The sequence below is a fragment of the Mus pahari genome, chromosome 4, assembly GCF_900095145.1.
Source record: "Mus pahari chromosome 4, PAHARI_EIJ_v1.1, whole genome shotgun sequence".
In the NCBI taxonomy this organism is placed as follows: domain Eukaryota; kingdom Metazoa; phylum Chordata; class Mammalia; order Rodentia; family Muridae; genus Mus; species Mus pahari.
In genome coordinates this window covers 89,911,912-89,932,118 of record NC_034593.1, presented here as the reverse complement: position 1 = coordinate 89,932,118, position 20,207 = coordinate 89,911,912, and the positions used below count along the sequence as shown (strand labels likewise).

Genomic DNA, 20,207 nt, shown 5'->3' with positions numbered 1-20,207 from the left:
AAAAAAAAAAAAAAAAAAAAAAAAAAAAAAAAAGGAATAGACCACAGTGGCTAACTTTAGGAATATAGTCTGATGGTTTTTAATAAGGCAGAGGGACTGAGGGAGAAGGGCACGGCTTGCCAGGGCCATGTTTGCCATGCTCAAACTGGCCAGAGTTCCTTCAGTCACTTTCTCCATACCACAGTAGTGAAGGGCTTGGGTCCCGTTCCTGATCACACTATTCACCTTAACTCTACCAAAGCATGGTGCTAAAGACTTTTGGAAGCCCATCATGGAGCTGGGGTATCGTTGGTGAATGATGTTTTCTATCAGTTCCTAGTAAGCAAAGAATGCCAAGTGAAGAAAGTTACATGACTTTTACACCTTAGAGGACATCTACTCTTGGTGGAGTTGACATGATGTTTTCATTCGGCACTTGCATAGTTCAAGGCTTTGTTCAAAATTAAGTGTTGTAGAAAAGGATGCTTTGTGAGTTTTTTTTTTCCACAGTCCAAATTTCGACAACTGAGATGCTTCTATTGTACAAAACAATTCGTTTAAGCGGTTTTGCTGCTAAATATGCAGGTGTTCTAGAGATTGAAGCCTGCTGTGAAATGACAACACCTGACCAAAAGCAACAATAAGCAGTTCGATTGTTTAAAAAAATGATGTAACCTCATTGTAACCACAAGACAGCTACAACAAGCAAACCAATGCTAGCAGGAAGGGAACACTTAAAACTATGGAAAAGTATCAAACCGCAGAGCTAGACAGCTAGAGACTAAAGAAAAAGCCAGAAGCCGAACAGTAAGACGGTGACCGAGCCTGTCACTGCTCATGCTGCACACCCGAATCTCCTAGTCAGAGGACACCACGTGCTAGAGTGCTGGACTAGCTGAAGTAAGATCCAATTCCCTGCTGCCTGTGAGCAAACCCCTTGAGGTTCAAGGACACACCCGGCTGAAAGTGAAAGGACTGTTTTTTACAAATGCTAAACAAATGATCACAGATGGGCCTGTACAAATTTATGTCTTTGAAGGTTCACTTCAAGTCAAAAACATGGGGGAAGAGAAAGGTGGACTCATCAGGAAGTAATCTAATTTGATAGTGGGTAATTATTTATAATATGACTTTATGACCTGTCTGATTTCTGAGGTGGTCACTATAATTTCTTAGCCCATTGTCTAGTTTTTATTCCCTTTAGATAGCAAAAGTTCATAATTGACACATTATAAATATAAATATCGAATGGTAGACATACAAGTAGATCTGTTTAGCATTTGTATGAAAAGTCCTTTCACTTTCATCCTGGTGTGCCCTTGAACCTCAGGGGATTTGCTCACAGACAGCATGGAGTTGGACCTTCTGGCTTATCTTTTCAGCTAGTCTATCACTTGGTGTCTACTGACTAGAAAATTTAAACATACAAGGAAAACACTGATAAAAATAAAGGGAAAATACTCGCTGGAGAGATGGCTCAGTGGTTAAGAGCACTGACCAGAGTGCTCTTCCAGAGGTCCTGAGTTCAATTCCCAGCAACCACAGGGTGGCTCAAAACCATCTGTAATGGGATCCAATGCCCTCTTCTGGTGTGTCTGAAGACAGAGACAGTGTGCTCACACACATAAACTAAATCCAATTCTAATCAGAGACTTCAGTGTCACCTTCTACAATGAGCAGGTCAACTAGAGAGGGGAATAAAAAAAAAACAAACCAAAGAACCAAACCTCTACATATGACTTTGACCAAATGAACTTGGCAGACATATACTGAAGCTTCTATCTAAGAACAACTGACTGTAAATTCGTCTCTAACACACATGGAATGTTCTTTAAGGTAGACCAAAGGATGACTCATAAAAAGTCTTTAAAAACATAGATGATTATAATAATATCTAGTATCATTTCAGACATCAGTAGCCTGAAACAATTACTCAATTACAGAAAAAAATCTGGAAAATTCTGTGGAAATTAAGCCCTGTGCTCCTGAACAAACAATGGAAGAGTGAAAGAGAAACTCAAAAGAGAGACTAGAGAGCAGGTAGAGGGAGCCAGGCACAGGCAGACCTTGTAGGGGGTGGGGAGGGATCTCCAAGAGGGAGGTTTATCTCAAGAGATGTCTGCATTGATATGTGCACCAATCTCCTCTCAGACACAAGCCTGCATCTTGGAGGAAGCTCCTTCAGGGCAGGATGGTCTAAGGAGGTGAAATAGTCCATTCTCAGAAACTGTCTGTGGTATAGGAAGTAGTGACTCAAACAAGTCCCTAACTCTGACAGATTTACCAGGTCACTCCTTCCCCAAGAATACCTAATCAGTAAGGACACTTTGAGATAAGCTGAGCTGACTAGAAGAGACACTCAGGTCAGCCAAGGCACTAGGAAGGAGCGGAGATCAAGTGAACTGCTGGAAGAGGCCCAGGCCACCTGAGCTGCCTTGAAGGAGACATTCCCCAACATGTTGAGTGGCCTGCAGGCTGGGCATGTATTCTCCAAAATTCTAGGTTTTGTGAGCTGTGAACCCCACTGGGGTGAGCTTTGGGATGTAACTGTATTTGAGTCATTTCTGTTCCTGTAAGTAACTTCTCATCCACATTCCTATAATTAACCCCAGTAAAGACCACCACTTCGCCAGAATGGACTTTGGTCGGCTTTTACTTTGGTCCATCGTTGGTTCCCTATCTCGGATGAATAGACATTTGTTCATGTCTCCTCAGGAATAGTGTCAGACAGCAATTAAAAAGGAAGAAAGATTTCAATGAAATAGTCCAAGATTACACATCAAGGAACTAGAAGGGGATAAGCCTAACTCAAATCTGCTGAAGGAAAGGAAAGAATAAAAACCAGAGCGGAAAATAAATCAACAATAAACAAAAAAGAACAGAGTCAGTAAAACTGAGGCTTCATTTGAAAAAGTAAAGAAAATTCATAGCTCTCAGCTAGCCAAAGAAAACTGGAAAAGAAAAAAAGAAAAACAAAACCAAAAATTTATGATCCTTCAGAAATAAAATCTCACAGAGAATTATCATGAACAGTTATATACTGCCAAATGAATAACTTATATGAAATTTGAATATATTTATTTAAAAACACAAATCATCACATAGATTGAATCAGGAAGAGAAAGAGCACCTGGGCAGATGGATAATAGAGAGAACATATGATTAATACAAGGCTTCCTGCGGTAGTCACTTTTCACATTGCTGTGCTGTGACAACATGTGTGACTGAAGGAGCTAAAAGAGCAAGGGTTCAGTGTGGCTCACATGTGGGGGATGGGCAGTCAGTCCAGCACAGCAGAGGAGACAAGTCTATGAGATGGCTGGCCACCCTGCATCTTGGGGAAGAAGTGCAGAGACAAGGATGGGACAGAGAGTAAGGGAATGTCCAACTAATGACTTGTCCCAACTTGAAACCCATCCCATGGGTAAGAGTCAACCCTGGATACTACTAATGATACCTATTAGGCTTGCAGACAGGAGCCTAGAATGACTGTCCTCTGTGAGGCTCTACCCAGTAGCTGACTGAAACAGATGCATATACCAACAGCTAAACATTGGACAGAGGTCAGGAACTCTTGTGGAAAAACTGAGAGGAGGATGGAAGGCCCTGAAGGGGATAGGAACTCCACAGGAAGACCAACAGAGTCAACTCACCTGGACCCCTGGGAGCTCTCAGAGACTGAGACACCAATCAAAGTTCATCACAGGCTGGACCAAGACCCCCAGCGCATATGAGCAGACATGCAGCTCAGTCTCCATATAGGTCCCCCAACAAATGGAATGGGGACTGCCCCTAAAGTTGTAGCCTGAGTGTGAAATCTGTTCCCCCACAGGGCTGCCTTGTCTGACCTTAGTGAGGAAGAATGTGCCTAACCCTTCAGAAACTGGATACTCCAGGTTGGGGGATACAGAGGTGGGTCTCAGAGAAGGAGAGGGAGGATAGGGGGAGAGACTCTGGGAGGGGGGGCATCTGGGGCAGCATTTGGGATGCAAGCAAGCAAACAAACAAAGTGGTACTGCAAAACTGGGGTTATCTCTGTAGAAGAATGAAAATGGAGCTACATTTAAGACTCTAATTCAAAATTTAAGCTAGAATGGACAAAAACTGAAACATGATAATTCAAACTATAAAATTCCCGGATAAATACATAAGGGGAGAAGTCTTACCAACACTGACCTTGGAAGTGACTGTGGTTATCACACCAAAAGTCAAAGACCCAATCAAGACTAAGTAAAATAGTAATGTATCAAAGTAGAAATCTTCCGTACTCCAAACGTAACAGCAAAGTGAAGTTGCATTGGAAGCAAGCAACAAACACAGAAAAAATAACCACAGCTTGTTTATGATGGTCCACTTAAAGTTACACAGAGCTCATTCGATTCAGTCCTGGGGAAAACCCCAATAATCTGATGTAAAATGAGCAAATTGAATTAGCATTTCTCCACAGAACACATAAAAATGGCTAACTAGCACATTAAAAGTATACATTATTAATTATCAGACAGATACAAATTAAAACCATTAGGAGATACCACCACATACGCATTAAGATGACGAGTTTAAGAGAAAACCCAAAGATAAGTCATATTGGACATCTGAGCAGCTACAGGACCTGGCAGCCCCTCCTTTGGGAGTGTATCCAAAAGAACTAAAAACTCCATCTTGTAAGTGAATAAACACTGCTCTGTACTCTGCAGTGCCATTCATGATAGCCAAGATAGAAAAACAACTTAGGTGCCCATTAATAGATGTGTGGATAAAAATAAGCATTGGTGGATCTAAACAATGGAATAATATTTCAACCTGAACCAAGAGATCATGCCTTTTGCTATTGCATTGATAAACCTAGAGGATAGTATGGCAAGTGAAAGATGTGAGACTTAGAAAAATGTACCACCTCAATTTCATGTGGACTCACACGAAAACACAAACACACAGAAGTGGAGAACAAGCGTGGCTACTGAGGGTTGAATCAAGGCAGAAGGAGAAAACATGTCAAAGTCTACAAAGCAAGGACTGGAGAGGAAGCTCAGTGGTTAAGAACACATACTGATCGGTCTTCCAGAGGACCCGAGTTCTGGTTCCTGCATCTCCACTGAGTGTCTTAGCACATCCTGTAATTCCAATTCCAGGGACAATAAGGTCCTTTTGCAAGCAAGTCTAGAGACCTAATGTTTATGAAGACTGGGGGCAGGAAAACTGAACAATATACAGAATTCCTGCAGAGTGAGTTGTTTCTGGCTGCTCTTGACAGAAAAATTACTTGCATTGCTGCAATAGTCTTTTGAAATATCTATGTGTTCTATGATATTATGTTATGGTTCTTAAATATGCACAATACTTTTTGAGAGAGCTTTTCCTAGCAGGCACAAACAAATGTTTACTTAAATCATCACTGTTGGTGATTACTACAGTATGATGGCTAATATTGGTTGCCAACTTGACATACCTGGAAAGATGGAACATCAATTGAGGAACTGTATCCATAAGATTGGCCTGTAGGCAAGTTTATGGGGGCATTTTCTTGAGAGAGGAAATTAGGACATACCATTTCAAGTCCTGAGTATTAATTATTGAAGTGCTTGTACAACTTATTTGTTTTTGCTAGGTTAGATCCAGAGTTGTGTGGCTTCTACTGAAGCATGGATAATGACTTACAGAAGACATGAAAACAGGTATCATGTGTTGGAGTCTAGTTTATACTGACTTGTTGAAGAATGAGTGAAAAGATAAAGAAATAAATGATGTGATTACTCAGAATTCAAGATGTCATTATAGTTCACTAAGTGGTCATTAATATAGGAAAGACAAGCATTAAAGGAACATGGGTAGGCACCTGGTGCCTTTGCCTCACCTGCAGAAGTCCACGCCGACATTCTTGAGCTTCACAATGGTCGCATAGGTGTGTCCTTCTTTAAGCACTCCAAACTTCACAGATGGTGGGAGAAGGTGGAACCCGAAAGGGGATGAGTTTGGGTTATACATAGCAGCAGATGCAATGGAGGATGTATTCACTTTCCCCCCAACAGAATCTTCCACCTATGTAGAGCAGAGACATTGACAAAAGGGAGAAGGGGAGTTTCTGATTAAAGAAAATACCACTGACACCAGAGGGAAGACTTAAAAATGTACATGCAATCCTTACAACATCCTTATATAAATAGTTTAGGTTTTGCTTTGAAGAAAAGAAAGTGCAAGTTCAGAGTTGAAAGAAATCATTTGCTTGAATTCTTAGGTTCATGTTCTTTCCTCTGGGGCACTGGCTAGCCAGGATTGATTAGGTTCCTGAAGAATCTTCTGGAATGCTCAAGGTTACTGTTCCTATTCCTGGAGTTTCAGACTCTCTGTGTCCAAAGTGGGGAGGGTTTTGCATTTAAAGCATTCTCTGGTGGTGCCAATGCTGGTGATCAGGAAGCCACACAGTAAACTTCTGCTCTCCACCCATCACTGACATCACCCAGGAATTAACCTGCAGACTCTCTGTCATAGATAAGACCTAGAGAGTGAGAATCGGCATCTCTAACAACCCCGTACATAGTAATATTCACATTCAAGTTTTCGAGCATGATTGTCAGTTACATATGCTTGGCAACTTGATGACTCAACTGTAACATGGCAACTGTAACATGTAAATGCCATGGTGACAGCCAGCATGTGCCATGGAAGTAAAGAAAGGATATATATATATATATATATATATATATATATATATATATATATATATATCTTGTGGGCGTAAGCAAGTATTTCTAGCAGAGCTGGTGGGAAAACTTTATCTAAAAGGCTCTGAGGATGGACAGAAGAGAGGAAACCCACAGTGGCTAAAGGAGCGTGATCTGGGCAGGGTAGGATGAAAGAGCACATTTTAACTAATAGATTGCTGTGGTCCATTTCAATATGAGATGCTCTTAGGGCTTGTCAGACTCATAGAGAACGAGGGTGCTGGGTCTCTCCCTCCTTGGGTGTTGACCGATACTTACTGGTCTTAGAACTTTGAGAGCTGAAAGTTACAGGTCTGAAATATGACTGAGCCCATGATCAGAAAAGGAGGCAATCTCAAGTCTCAAATTATTTATTAGATAAAGCTTTGTACCCTAAGCTAACAAGGTGAGGAATTTTGGAAGGGGTCATATTCTGATCTATAGGGAAAGAGAACAGAAATTTCTTATGATAGGGTGGGGTGGGCGCAGCATGACCATGACACAGAATGGCAACCTTAAAAATCACTATCTTACCAAATTATCATGCCAGCCACTTTTGCTTTTTTTTTTCTATGTTGGCATCCCATTATGCAGAATTATATATTGAAAACTGCTTTGTTTCCAGTAAAGCCTTGAATTGATTATTCTATTTCCAACAACATGAGGCCATAGTTTTTGTCAGCCCAGGTTCTTTGGACGTTATCCTAAGCTTTGTTAAGTGAAAAGTCTTGGGTTTTAGGTTTCAGGGGTACAGTCTTCCTTTGAGGCAGGAGGTTATCAGAAGGGTTATTACTGCCATAGACAGACAGGCTGACAGCACCAAGGGGAGAGCTTGGAGAAGAGTTAGGGCCCACACTGATAGAGAACCTCAGCTTTAAAACAGGATTCCCACGAGATTACCGCTGACCTTGTCCAACTTTATGGGTCAGCCACACCCAGAGGGAAATGTTTAGGAAGACAGCCTGTCTCCCAAGATGATCTGTCTTCCCTGAAGTAGATAATTCAAGCTCAGACCACAAATCCACACATAGCCTCCAGAGCTGCCCCCACTCCATGCACCCCTATAACAGGTCCCAGCTAGCTTTTCCCTTGGCAGACTCCCTTCATTCCCTGAGGAGAGAGGCTTTTCCTAACTGTGTGTATTAATGAACACAGTCCTGTCTGTTGAAGTCAGACTCTGGATTCTTTCTGTCTTTTGTGTCTTTATGCTACTTCCTATATCTAACACGTGTGACAGAGGAATGGGTCCCTTCTTAAGGGGTTTCAAATGAAGTGGCTGGATAGGAAGATTGTAAGGTTTCCTTTTCCTTTGGACCAAGCTTGGCAGTTCTTAGGAGTGATCAGGCAGTGTTGAAAGAATAGCAGGTGACAATAGACAGCTTTGTGGCTGTCCTTAAGTGAGGGTACACAGGGCAGGGAGGGCAAGGCTCAAGGCAAACAAGTGACTTTAGGTTTGCAAACATAAAAGACTACAGTTTGAAGAATTATTGCCATTTAACCAGAATGGAGAGACTTTACAAAAAGGCATAGCCCTGGCTGACAAGCAGAAGGGAGGTCAATAATGCCTGTAAACAACAGAGAGCACCTGAATTATTCTTCCCAAAGTGGCCGCTCCCAGGGACCTGCCAGCTGGCTGCTGAACCACAGAAGCTAGTGCCAGCCAGTGGCAGTGGAGCACTGCCTTTTTTGTGCTCCTGTGGGAGAATGGTAAGCGCACAGAGCTGGCATGAACCTCAGTGCGTTTCGATTGCACAGAGTGCCCTGGAAGATTTGCCCAAGGATCTCTGTTACCTTGGCGTGAGGCTGACACTTGGGCTTGGAGCTCATCATGTAATGAGGTAACCTCACTTTCTCTTTTCTTGCTTGTCCAGTAACATCCTGCAGCAATGACTGGGTTGGAATTTTGATTGGCATATAAATGTCTGGTTCTGTTAGAAAAAAAAATTAAGTTAGAGCACGTCTGAGATATTGTTAGAACATAGAAGGGCATGGACTAGCCTGGAAACTTTCTCCAGTCATTCCTTTCTTTGTAATTAATTTTTACTTTAGTATTATAATATTTATTGATATATTTACTTTATTATTTATGTGCATGTGGATGTATTTATGTGCATGCAATTGTTAGTGGTGTGTGTGTGTGTGTGTGTGTGTGTGTGTGTGTGTGTGTGTGTGGTGTGTATGTGAAGGGGCAGGTGTCCCAGAGCCCAGAAGGTGGCACTGGATCTCCTGGAGGCTAAGCCATCTCTCCAGCCCTGTCTTTAAAGCATTAAAGGGCTTACTTAAAGAAATAAAACCTTTCATTAGTCCTCATTTTCCATTCGTTCTTTTTGCTAGGTAGTTCTACAGACATTGCCTCTCTCTGTTCCTTTCAGCTCCTCTGAGATGGCAGGCAGGTGCTGGTTGCGCGGTTAAACAAATAGAATTCTATGATTTCAAGTAACTTCCCTATGACAAGCTCATCTTACACTTTGGTATTCAGGATCCTTTCTGTTAACTTGTGTAGCTAGTGGAACACTGATCTGGAAAGATTTCTGACCACTAAGGGGACTCACCATAAGAAATTTCAAGTCTATTCCAATTCCTATAGCTCTAAAACATGGCATACTAATTATAAATGGATATAAAACCAGAGCTTTAAGACCTTAGTATGGTAATTTTCCCCCTCCCAGTCATTTGAAGGAGGGCACAGAAGTGAAAAACCCACAAAGACACAGCTGTTTATATTTGCTCCAAATATTCAGGAGGGTTGAACTAAAAATTCTTTAAAAATTATCCCATTTAAATATCTTTTGCTGGGTAGTGGGCTGGAGAGATGGCGTGCCAGTTAAGAGCAGTTGCAGCTCTTCCAGAGAATCTGATTAGATCCCAGTGTCCATGTGGGATAGCTCACCTGCAATTCCAGATCCAAGGGCTCTGACCACTCCCCCACCTCCACCCTGCTTTCTTCTGCAGATACCTGCACACTAGTATCAGACAATCACACACAAGCACACGTATACAAATTAGAGGGCAGAATTCAAATCACAAAGCAGGGGTCACTGAGCATTCGTGATCTACAGACAGGTACTGAGAACTCTGAGGGCATTGAGCTGCCATGGGGAGCTGAGGAGGGGTTGACAGGATTGGGGGTGGGGTCGGGGTCGGGGTTGGGGTGGATTAGCATGCTGTGAGGGGGTCTGAGGGACTAAAGGGGACCCTTTAGCCTGTGTGCTCAGTGTGCCAGGTATTCCCCCTTGAATTTGCACTTCTACCCTATAAGCATCTGGGAACATGGCATTCTAGTCTGTGTCCTTGGGACTGCACATATTCCCAGCAGAGCCGTAAGGCCTGATCCTGGATAATTCTATGGAAGTTGATGAAGACACCACCATTCTGCCTATTGGTCTGGAAGAGTTAGAAACTTGGGTGTCTAGGGTCAGGACCCCTGCTGCATGGGAGTGAGCTGCCCTTTGTGGGTGAGAATCAGACCAAAAGAAGACAAGGGTGGGACAAGAGGAAGGCAGGGAGAATGTAAAGGCAAACAAGCTAGTGCTCATGTGCTCATGGGCCACCTCGCCTTGGAGAGGAGGTGACTATCTGTGGGGCTCGCCCTGACGCCTCTTCTCTGCTTTACACGAGTAAATCCACTACCTCTCCCCTTTTTAGTCAACTTTGAGTTTTCTCATTAAAAACACTAAGAAGGTGCAGTGAATACAGCTGTAGTATTCTCACTCTGTCTGTCTGTCTGTCTGTCTGTCTGTCTGTCTGTCTGCCTCTTTACAGATGTGGGACATTGAAGTTCAGAAGATAAATTGCCTAAGAAGCTGTAACGAGTATCAGAGGTGGAATGTGAACACCAATGAGTCAGACTCTACAGGGCACCACCAAACCTGTCTGGGTACCATCATCTCAGGGTAGCATCTAGAAAAACAGACTCCTGGTCATAGGTCAGACAGGTCCTGTTGTCGATCAGGAGTAAGCAGGTTCTCTGGAGGTGGAGCCCAGCAGCTAGTGTTCTGATGCCTGTGGGCCACCATTCTTCATGTAGGCAGCTTTTCTAATAGCTTTAGCCAATGGTGCTAATTAACTGTTCATAACTTTATTCATCCTAATGGGAAATCCTGATGAAGAAATTGCCACATGCTGTGTGTCGCACCAAGAAGTTCATGTATATTAAGCAAGTGGATTTTCACTACTCTCCTATGCATCTAGCCATGTGCATATCATGATATCTGCCTGGCAGAAGAGGAGACAGAAGAACTAAAAAACTTTTTACCTCCACAGCATTGTTATACAAGCTAACTTTTGGATCAACCTTAATTTTTTTTTTTTTTTTTTTTTTTTTTTTTTNACACACACACACACACACACACACACACACACCAATGTCTGCTTCCTGAACTTTAAAGGCTGCCATCCAAGTGTAGTCTAAAGGAGTGGACCTGACAAGGGGTCTGAATCTGTGTTGTCTACACTTTGTGTTTGTTTTGTTGAGACATGGTTTCTCTGTGTAGCCCTGGCTGTCCTGGAACTAGCTCTGAGATCTGCCTGCCTCTGCCTTCCAAGTGCTGAGATTAAAGGCGTGTGGCACCACCCCCCAGCCCGTTCCGTGTCTATTTGAGGGCTATGGATGAAATCATTTTTTTGAGATACCTCACAACTCATAGGAGTTCCTTTCAGTCCCCGGGACCAACTGACAGGCAATGGTTCTCACTTCTATCCCCAAAGGCCATACCCGAACGGTAGAGGCTGTACCTCCAATATTTTTGATGATAGTGTAGTTAGGGTTCCAGCTATGGATAGGCAGAAAGGTCTCAAGATTTGTGAACAAAGGCTGCGTTAGAAGCAAAAGCGAATGTGAAGGAAGGGGGAACCTTAAGGACTGTTTACGCCTTTATTTCACCATGGGGCTTGCCAGCTCTCTCAACTGTCGCCAGCCTAGGGAAATGAATTTTCCTCTGTCCACGGTGATTTTTAATACCCTGTCCTGCCTCTTTCCAAAGTTGGGACCTGGACGGAGCCCTTCTCTCTTGAGTCTGAAATCTCCATCCCTCCACTCTTTCTGCCTTGGCACTGGCCTCTCCACGCCTCTCTCCCTTTTCCTGTCTGGGCCGACTGTCTTCCTCCCGAGTCAGGCCTCTCCAGACCTGAGCAGACAGGGTCTGCGTCGTCCTTTCTCCTCCTAAGGCCACGGCTCCCTCCCCCCACCTTCTCCAGCTCCCCTTCCCCACCCCCTCCTCCGCCCCGAGGCATTGTGGGACGAAACAAGATGTGGAGCGAGAGCGGCGCGGGGAGAAGCCCGCAGTGCGGGGCCGGGCGGGCGCAGCCAATGGGGAGCGCGGACGGCGGCGCGCGCGGCAGGGGGGCGGGGGCGGGGCTCTATTTCAGGGCCGCGCGTCGGCCGCGCTCAGCGGCGGAGCGGAGCGGACGGCGAGGTATCAGTCGGGACAGGCGGTCGGCCGGGTGGCACGAGGCGGAGCGCGGGCGTCCGGGGAAGCTCGGAGGGCGACCAGCAGCGCGAGCGCTCGGCCCCGGGGCTGCGGGAGCAGGGGGATACCGCGGCGGCAGCGGCGGCTGCTGCAGGACGAGCCCAGGGGACACCGCCCCTGCCCGCGCTTTGCTTCAGCCCAGCGCTGCTCCCCAGGGGCCCGTGCGGACTCGCCTGCGTGACGGTGAGCGGGGGGCCCCGCGGGCAGCCCTCGCCCGACTCGGCCCAGCCTCTGGAGACCCTCGTGCCCTGGCTGGAGGCCCCGCGGCCCCGGGGAGGAGAACCAGCCCGTGGTGCGCGGAGGCCTCTGGGGTCCGGGGAGCGCGGGCAGCCCGGTGCGGGTGGAGAGGGTTCGGGCGCGACGCGGCTCCTCCCGCCGCCGCCGCCACCCTTCGGGGCGTCCTTCCTGCAGCGAGGTCGCCCGGTCACTCCGGCGCCTCTCCAGGCCTGGCGGGGGAGGGCGGAGGACGGGCTGCGGCCTGTGGACCCGGAGGGCGGTGGATGCTTTCTCATTCCCCAGGTGCTGCCCTTCGGGGGTCCCTGCCCTCTCGAAAGGAAAAGATGGTGGGGGCGGTGTTTTGGGACGAGGGGTTACGGTCCCTTTGGAAATCCGAAACGAGGCTATAACGTTTGTACGTGTTAAAGAATGGTGCAGAGCGGTCCGTGTCATTTAGAGGCTTAGCCCTTTTTTTTTTTTTTTTTTTTTTTTTTTTTTTTTTTTTTTTTTTTTTTTTGTCGCAAATGCCCATTCAGTTGACTGGCCCAGCAGACTCACTTCAGTGACGAATTTCCAAGTAATTATTTTTTAACATTTTTCTCTGTATGTATGTATGTTGTATGTATATGTCCACAATACTCTCTCTGTGTGTGTAAAGAGTGTGTGGGTGCATTGCACAGGTATGCAGAGGTCAGACATTGCTGTTTGGTCTCTTTCTCAGTTGTTTTCCACTTTAACTCTTGAGACAGGCTCTCTTGATGAACTGGAGGCTCACCAAATTTGGCAAGAGTTGCTGTCCAGCAAGCCCCAGGACCCTCCTGACTCTGCCCCCACAGCTCTGGATTTCCAGGGATACACTGTCACATCCAGCTCTTCACATATGGGTTTCCAGATGACGGACCCCAGGTATGCTGTGCAGCAAGCGTGTCCATTGCCACTGAGCCATCTCTGCCACCTGCTTCTCTTCATCTCCACTTTGGCTGCCTACTCCTTCCTTCCCTTCTCACAGGCTCTCACCATCACAACTAGCACAAGTATCTTCTATGTCTTTGTGGGTTCTTTTTCTTTGGATACACAGTCTTGCTAAGTTGTCCAGGCTGGCCTAAACTTACAATCCTCCTGCCTTAGCTTCTCAAGTAGGTGTAACCTGTCCTTTTTCAAATTTTATGAGTGTGAGCGTTTTGCCTGCCTTTATGTCTGTGTACTACATGAGTACCTGATCCCCAAGGTAGCCAGAAGCGGATGTTGGATACCTTGAAACTGGAGTTACAAATGATTGGAAGTCCCATGTGGGTGCTTGGAATAGAATCCAAGTATTTTAGGGGAGCAGCCAGTGCCACCTTCCCCTACCCCCCAGCGCCATGCCTGAGTAACCTTTTAATATATAAATTACACACATATATAATTATATATAATATATTATGAATATATAATATAAATATGTAAATTGTATGATGCCAGGGAGCAGGGTCAGTCAGTGAAGCATTTCCTGCACATGGGGCCCTGAGCTTGGCTCCTCAGCATCCATGTAGAATGCTAGGTATGGCAGCAAGTGCCTGAATGCTCAGTGCTGGAGACAAGAGGATCCTGCATTCTGCAGGCATAAAGCATTTACTTTGAACCTGTGAGGTAAAGAAAGCATTCAACAGTCATACCTTCAGTAGGAGGTCTGGTGACATTTTCAGTTTGGCTTTGGCTAACAGACTCCTTGGTAGATTTTATTAGATTTTCAATTTGGTTTTGGCTAGCAGACTTTTTGGTATATTTCTTAAACTTTTCAGTGAGGTTTTGGATAGCAGATTCCTTGCTATCTTTGATTTCAATTTCAGTTTGACTTTGACCAACAGACTCCTTGGGAGATATTGTTACATTTTCATATTGGTTTTGGGAAGAAGAGGTCTGGAGAGATTTGGTTACAAATTCCGTTTCTTCTTCCCTAGTAGACTCTTGGACATTCTCAGCAACCTCCTGGTTTGGAAGGGGATGTGCATCTGAGGCTTCTTTTTCTGTATCTACAGTCAGTGTAGAATCTAAAAATCCCCAAACAAACAGTAAAAGTCACATTATGGTCAATGACACAGAGACAACTGACGCTTATACAAACAACACTGAACAATGGAACTCTCAATGAGCAGGATGTCTCCCCACTCTCCCATGAGCACATCATTGAGATTCCTCACAATAAGATCCTGGCTTGCCACTAACAAAGAAGGCAGTGTCTGCAGAGTGCATACTCCCTAGGAGCTGGCTGGATGTTGTGAGCAGAAGGACCAGATGGAGCTGTCACCATGCCGTGTTACCAAGAGGCCAAACCATCTGCCTCTATCTTTACTTACTGAACAAAAAATGATTTTCAACATATTCATTACTGTGAAAAGTGCATTTCTTCATTCGAATATGTATCTTTAAGAAACAGATGCAATATGAAACAAAATTAAATATGACTGGGAAGGCAAATAGCTATAAAGCTGCTTAAAGACTGTCTTGAAAGCCTGTTGTCCTTTCGAGGAGTGGACTGGGCTTTCTCCAGAGTGGTGAGCTTGACCACTCAGGGCCATCAGCTCAGGATCACTGATCTCTCCTCACCACAATCACAAGTTGGTTTTCTAGCCCTGATCTTTGCAAACTCTGTTTAAAAGTCCATGCTTTTTGGACCCTGCACAATCTGGGTAGATATACTGTAGTTATAACATTATGCAGTAGAAAGTTCTTCTCTTTGGGCCTTCTCACTATTCAGCTTACAGAGAAGGGCTACATTCTATTTCTATTTCAGTGTCAACCCTTTCAGCTTCTCAGCACACATCTGCTGAGAATACAGACATTCTCTTTTGTCTCCAGGTTCCATTGTTATACCCAAGAAGAGAATGATTCCACCATGTCCTCTGATATACAGTTCCCTAATAAAACGCATGCATTTCTACCGTCGATCTGTTACATGATGTTCTGATGCCATACAGTCTCTTTTGAATGACAACAATTGTCCCATCTTTTTGGTTTCATGATACTGACTCTGAGTATGTATGTGTGGTGCTGGGCACTAAACCTAAGGTCACATGCCTGTTAGCCAAGGGTTCTAAAATTGAACAATGTATGCACCATCACTCTGCCTTGCTTGAAAAGACCAAGACAGTTATATTGTACAATGTCTACTGACTGGTACACATTTGCCAATTATGTTCTCTTGGTTGGATTCAGATTAAGGATTTTTGACATGAATTCTGTAGAGTTACTACGTACATTGCAGTCTGTGAGGAAGGCCCTCAATGATAGAAAGTCTTAGCTTTGATAAAAATTTAATTACTTGGCTAAGGGGTAAAATGCTGTATCTTTGTGGGACATGAATATTCATTTCACTTGCTGTAATTAACAAGCACATGAATTATGTCGAGACCATATGAATTCTCCGGTATCAAAACCTCTCATTCGTCCTGTGCTTAGTTTGATTTTCCAAATGCTTTAGGCACAAATAATGGATCTGAAATTCAACTTACATCTTGCTCTCTTTATATAACTCCAACGTATCTGTAACTTGTAGCCAACAGCATGTTTGCTTACCTGCTGTCATTGAGACAACAGATGTGAGAACCAGCTACATCCGAAGGGGTTGTATTGGCTGTGGGTCAGTTCAGTTCAGGTGATAGGCATGGGAACCATATTAACATCTTACCTGAGTAGAGATCCAGAACAGCTGTCCTGGGTTCGGCCTCATTTTTCTTCACAAAAGGAGGCAGGCTTTTGGAAAACTTCTCCAGATAATCATACTTATGGGAAAAGTCATAAGACTTATGTCAGATACACACTTATTTTAAGTAACTGTCACAGATATGTTAGCTAAGATAATGGGCAATGGTGACCAGGCCCTGAAGGTGAGGTTGACAACTAAATTTCTGTAAGAGACAGAGTTCTGGTTGTTGTTAACTAGTCATGGTTTTGGGAATTTTCTCTGATTAGTAATAGTATCCTAAATCTTCAAGAACTCCAGGACATTGTTGACACATGAAAGTGTTCACTTGGCTTTGCGGGTTCAGTGAGGGGCAGGCAGTTGTGTGGCTTAGGGTCATAGGAATGGACTCACATGGAAGAGGAGAATGTTCAGTGTCTGTCAGCTTCTAAGAACTTGCAGTAAGTTAATGGTATTTTGACAGTTGATGGCTGAGGAAACTCTGATGAAATAAAACCTCAAACGAGTTTGTGGTGGTTTGAATATGCTTCCCTCTGGAAGTGGCACTATTTGGACATGTGACCTTGTTGGAGTAGGTATGGCCATGCTAGAGTAGGTGTGCCACTGTAGGTGTGGGCTTTAAGACCCTTCTAGCTTCCTGGAAGCTAGTCTTCTCCTGGCAGCCTTCAGCTGAAGATGTAGAATTCTCAGCTCCTCCTGCACCATGCCTGCCTGAATGCTGCCATGTTCCCACCTTGATGATACTGGACTGAACCTCTAAACCTGTAAACCGTCCCCAATTCAATGTTGTCCTTATAAGAGTTGCTTTGGTCATAGTGTCTGTTCACAGCAGTAAAACCCTAACTAAGATAGAGTTTGTTATCAGCAGGTTAATCACCAACAGAGAGTACTTGGCTCAAAGAAGAGCTTAGAAGGTAAGAGGCAGATTGATTAATGGTTACATGCAAGGGAGAGAAGGGAGCAGCAGTCACATATGGGTAGAGAGTTTATTGTGTATGCTTGTGCAAACACAGATTTTGAAGTGAGAGAATTATTTGGTCATGTTGTTGCAATAGGCAGAGAGTATCAGGAAAGAGCGCCTACATTTTAACATGCAATACACCATTTTATCAAGATTAAATGATTATCAATTACATCCAATTACCTGTGACTTAAATAACGAGCTCAATTCAGACTTAAAATAAGGTGTTACTTCTTTTGTCTTAATTTGCATTAGGTAGCTTTGTGTTTTCTTGATATTGTTCCTGATTCACAGTTCCACAATGATATGCAAGAGAAGACACACAAAACACATTGGAAAAAATTATTTGGCTTGTGCTTTCGCTCCAAATCCCACTGGAAACCATTATAACCACTGATGAGAAAACCGAGGAGAAAAGACTGGATGGACAGTTCTCCCTCTTGGGATAGGGTCTCACTATTTAGCCTTGGCTGGCCTGGAATTAGTGTTATAGAGCAACTTAGCCTTGAGCGCACAGAGACCCACTTGCCTCTGCCTTCCGGTCCTGGGATTGAAGGGGTGCTCCATCTAATGCTTTCACTTGGGGATGGGGTGCTTGCTTCCTACTTCCATAATCTCATCTCTTCTTTTGTAAATCAGATTCTTGTATGAGATAGGGACTAACAATGCCAGTTGATCTCAAATGTCTAAAGCCATGGTGCCCTTCCAGTGTATGGGTGTTTTTGAGGTTGTGAAGTTGTCCGGGGTGTAAGTGACAACTTCCATAATTGCAGTAGCAGCAGCAGCCACCACACAATACAAAGAGCTAAGCCCAAGAGGCTGTTAGAAAGTTAAGGGGCCACCCACACTGTTTTGAGTTGGCTCTTCCAAATCAGAATGCCTTTACTGGGGAGGCAATACACAGGGAAGGCTAGTGAGATCTAAACTGGGTTTGGGTGAGCCTTGTTAGCTCCATTTTATAGTAAAAACCTAAAGACTAGATATGTACTTTACAGCATAATTAGTATAGAGTCAGGCTAAATGACAAGCTAGGTTATACATCTTTAAGCTCATGATCTTGACAACTGCATTTTCTAAGCAACTGTCAGTCTTCAAGGCTGATGTGCTTCACATTTTATAGATAATCAAACAGAATCCCTGAAGGGAAACAACCAGTCAGTATAGTAGACTTCGCAAGAAATCATACTTTAGCTGTCCCTAGACATGTGGACTCTGAGATCAGTGACTGTGCACAGACTGCAAGCTTGGAAGGACTGTGAAGGTACAATCAATACGCCATCTTATTTAAACAAGTCTAATTTGCCATTATAATACCTTCTCTCTCCTGCCTCATTGGGCTTCCCCTTCAAGTGTGGCAGTCTGGAGGTTGCTCACATGGAATCAATGAACCTGGCAATCAAGAGATCTACACTCCTTTGTTCCAATCTCAGTGTTGATTCTTCTGATGATCTCGTACCTGCTGTACATCTTTGCCATGCTGGTTTCCTTATCCTCTGCCCACATTGCCTGTTACCACCATTTTTATTTTTATGCCACACAGTTAGACTGTGAGCCTCACCTTCCCTGGTTGTGATTAACCATCCACCCACAAGTTAAAATTTTGAATTGTGAATATTTAGATTTTAAAAAAATTATGAATAGTTCATGAAAAGCCACAGCATTTAAGAGAGGTTAAAGGAGTATGCCCTCAGATCCTTGATAATTATATACCTGTATACAAAGATCGAGGGAGACTCAGGGCGCCTAGCTCTTGCTTATTAAGATGTAGGGAAAGGGGAGATAGTGCCATCACTTGTGTACCTACTGATGACCCCATCAGGCTCCAATAGATCTCCCTGATCCATTCACAATCCAGCAAATAATCACACAGACTGTCCTGATTAAACCGAAAGAGTCACACAACAAACCAACATCCTGAGTCTGAGCAGGGGCAGGGAAGGAGGAGAGAGGATGAGAGGGGTGGGGGAGAGATAAGAAGGGTACAGGCAAAATAGTAGCCCGAATGTACAGAATACATGTATGAAGCTGCCAAAGAACATAAAAACTATATTGTCATACCATTTCTCATCATTATTGAATCATAATAATATTCTTATTTTTATTTGCCACATCCATTGTCTTACAGATGTAGCAATTTTGAGATTGGTAATAAAATTTAAAAGTACATTAAACAAACAAACAAAAACAGCAAGTCACCATCTCCTTTTGTCCCCTAAGCTCCCAGTCTCATCCCCACGAAGCCCCTCATTTACTGTTTCTAGGCCCTAACACCTAGGAAGGTTTTTTTTCCTAGCCTTTTCCTGAATCTGATTTCCAGCCTTCCCTGTGAGAGGTATTTCCCCTCTATGCAGAGGGAGGGGCATCTCTATCCCGGCCTCACCGATTTCTCTAAGCTTATTACTATTAGGTAATACTTCTCATCACATATATTTACTCTTGGCTTTCTAGTAATCAAAAAGAACATATAGATTTGCAAGCCGAGTCATTTCTTTATATTTTCATTTTTTTAAATGACATCCCCTCTCTCATACAAAACTTAGATAAGTCCATATTATTTTCTCTGACCAGTTTGTCTTTTGTAATGGGGATCTCAGCCAGGAACCTAAGATGGGACAAGAACACTACAGACAACATACTCCTTCCGGTTCAACCTTGTAAATGAAAAATAAGTCTTACTGTCCCATTTTCCAATAATTCTAAAATTTAGCCCAGACAACTTAATAGAGCTGATGGTTCTGAAGGGAGCAATTCATGTGTTTAAGCAGCTGCCCACTACAAATACATAAACACATTTGGCTTCCTTCATGGATTAAAAAGCTGGAGTTGAAGTCTTAAGCACAGGCTGGAGGGAAAAGAAATATAAGATGTTTGGATCCATTTCTGAAGCAGACATGAATCCTGAGTGCTGTGACTAAGTCCCAAAATGTTTATGATTATAGTAGGATTGCCAGAAGCCCAGAGAGAGCCCAGAGGGTTCTGGTACAGGAGAGAGGAAGGATCTACCTAACGGCCCAACAGGTTGTCTGCCTGCCTGCCACCGTGCCTTGTTGAAGCAGCAGCTGGGAGCCTGTAGGATCTGGTAACCTATAGATCTTTTTTTTTTTCATTTTTTATTATATATTTTCTTTATTTACATTTCAAATGCTATCCTAAAAGTTCCCTATACCCTACCCCCACCCCTGCTCCTCTACCCACCCACT

General features: G+C 43.9%; 1 protein-coding gene across 1 annotated transcript in view; it reads right to left on the bottom strand.

The window, feature by feature from the left end:
• The window catches only part of Spag17 (sperm associated antigen 17), a 237,961-nt gene that overhangs the window by 21,362 nt on the left and 196,392 nt on the right, over positions 1-20,207 (bottom strand). Inside the window, exons 41-45 of the mRNA XM_021195509.1 lie at positions 17,191-17,290; positions 16,032-16,125; positions 14,020-14,394; positions 8,472-8,608; positions 5,834-6,018 (exon numbers count right to left, since the gene is read on the bottom strand). Of these exons, the coding sequence (XP_021051168.1) occupies positions 5,834-6,018; positions 8,472-8,608; positions 14,020-14,394; positions 16,032-16,125; positions 17,191-17,290 (891 nt within the window). The remainder of the gene's footprint in view (positions 1-5,833; positions 6,019-8,471; positions 8,609-14,019; positions 14,395-16,031; positions 16,126-17,190; positions 17,291-20,207) is intronic.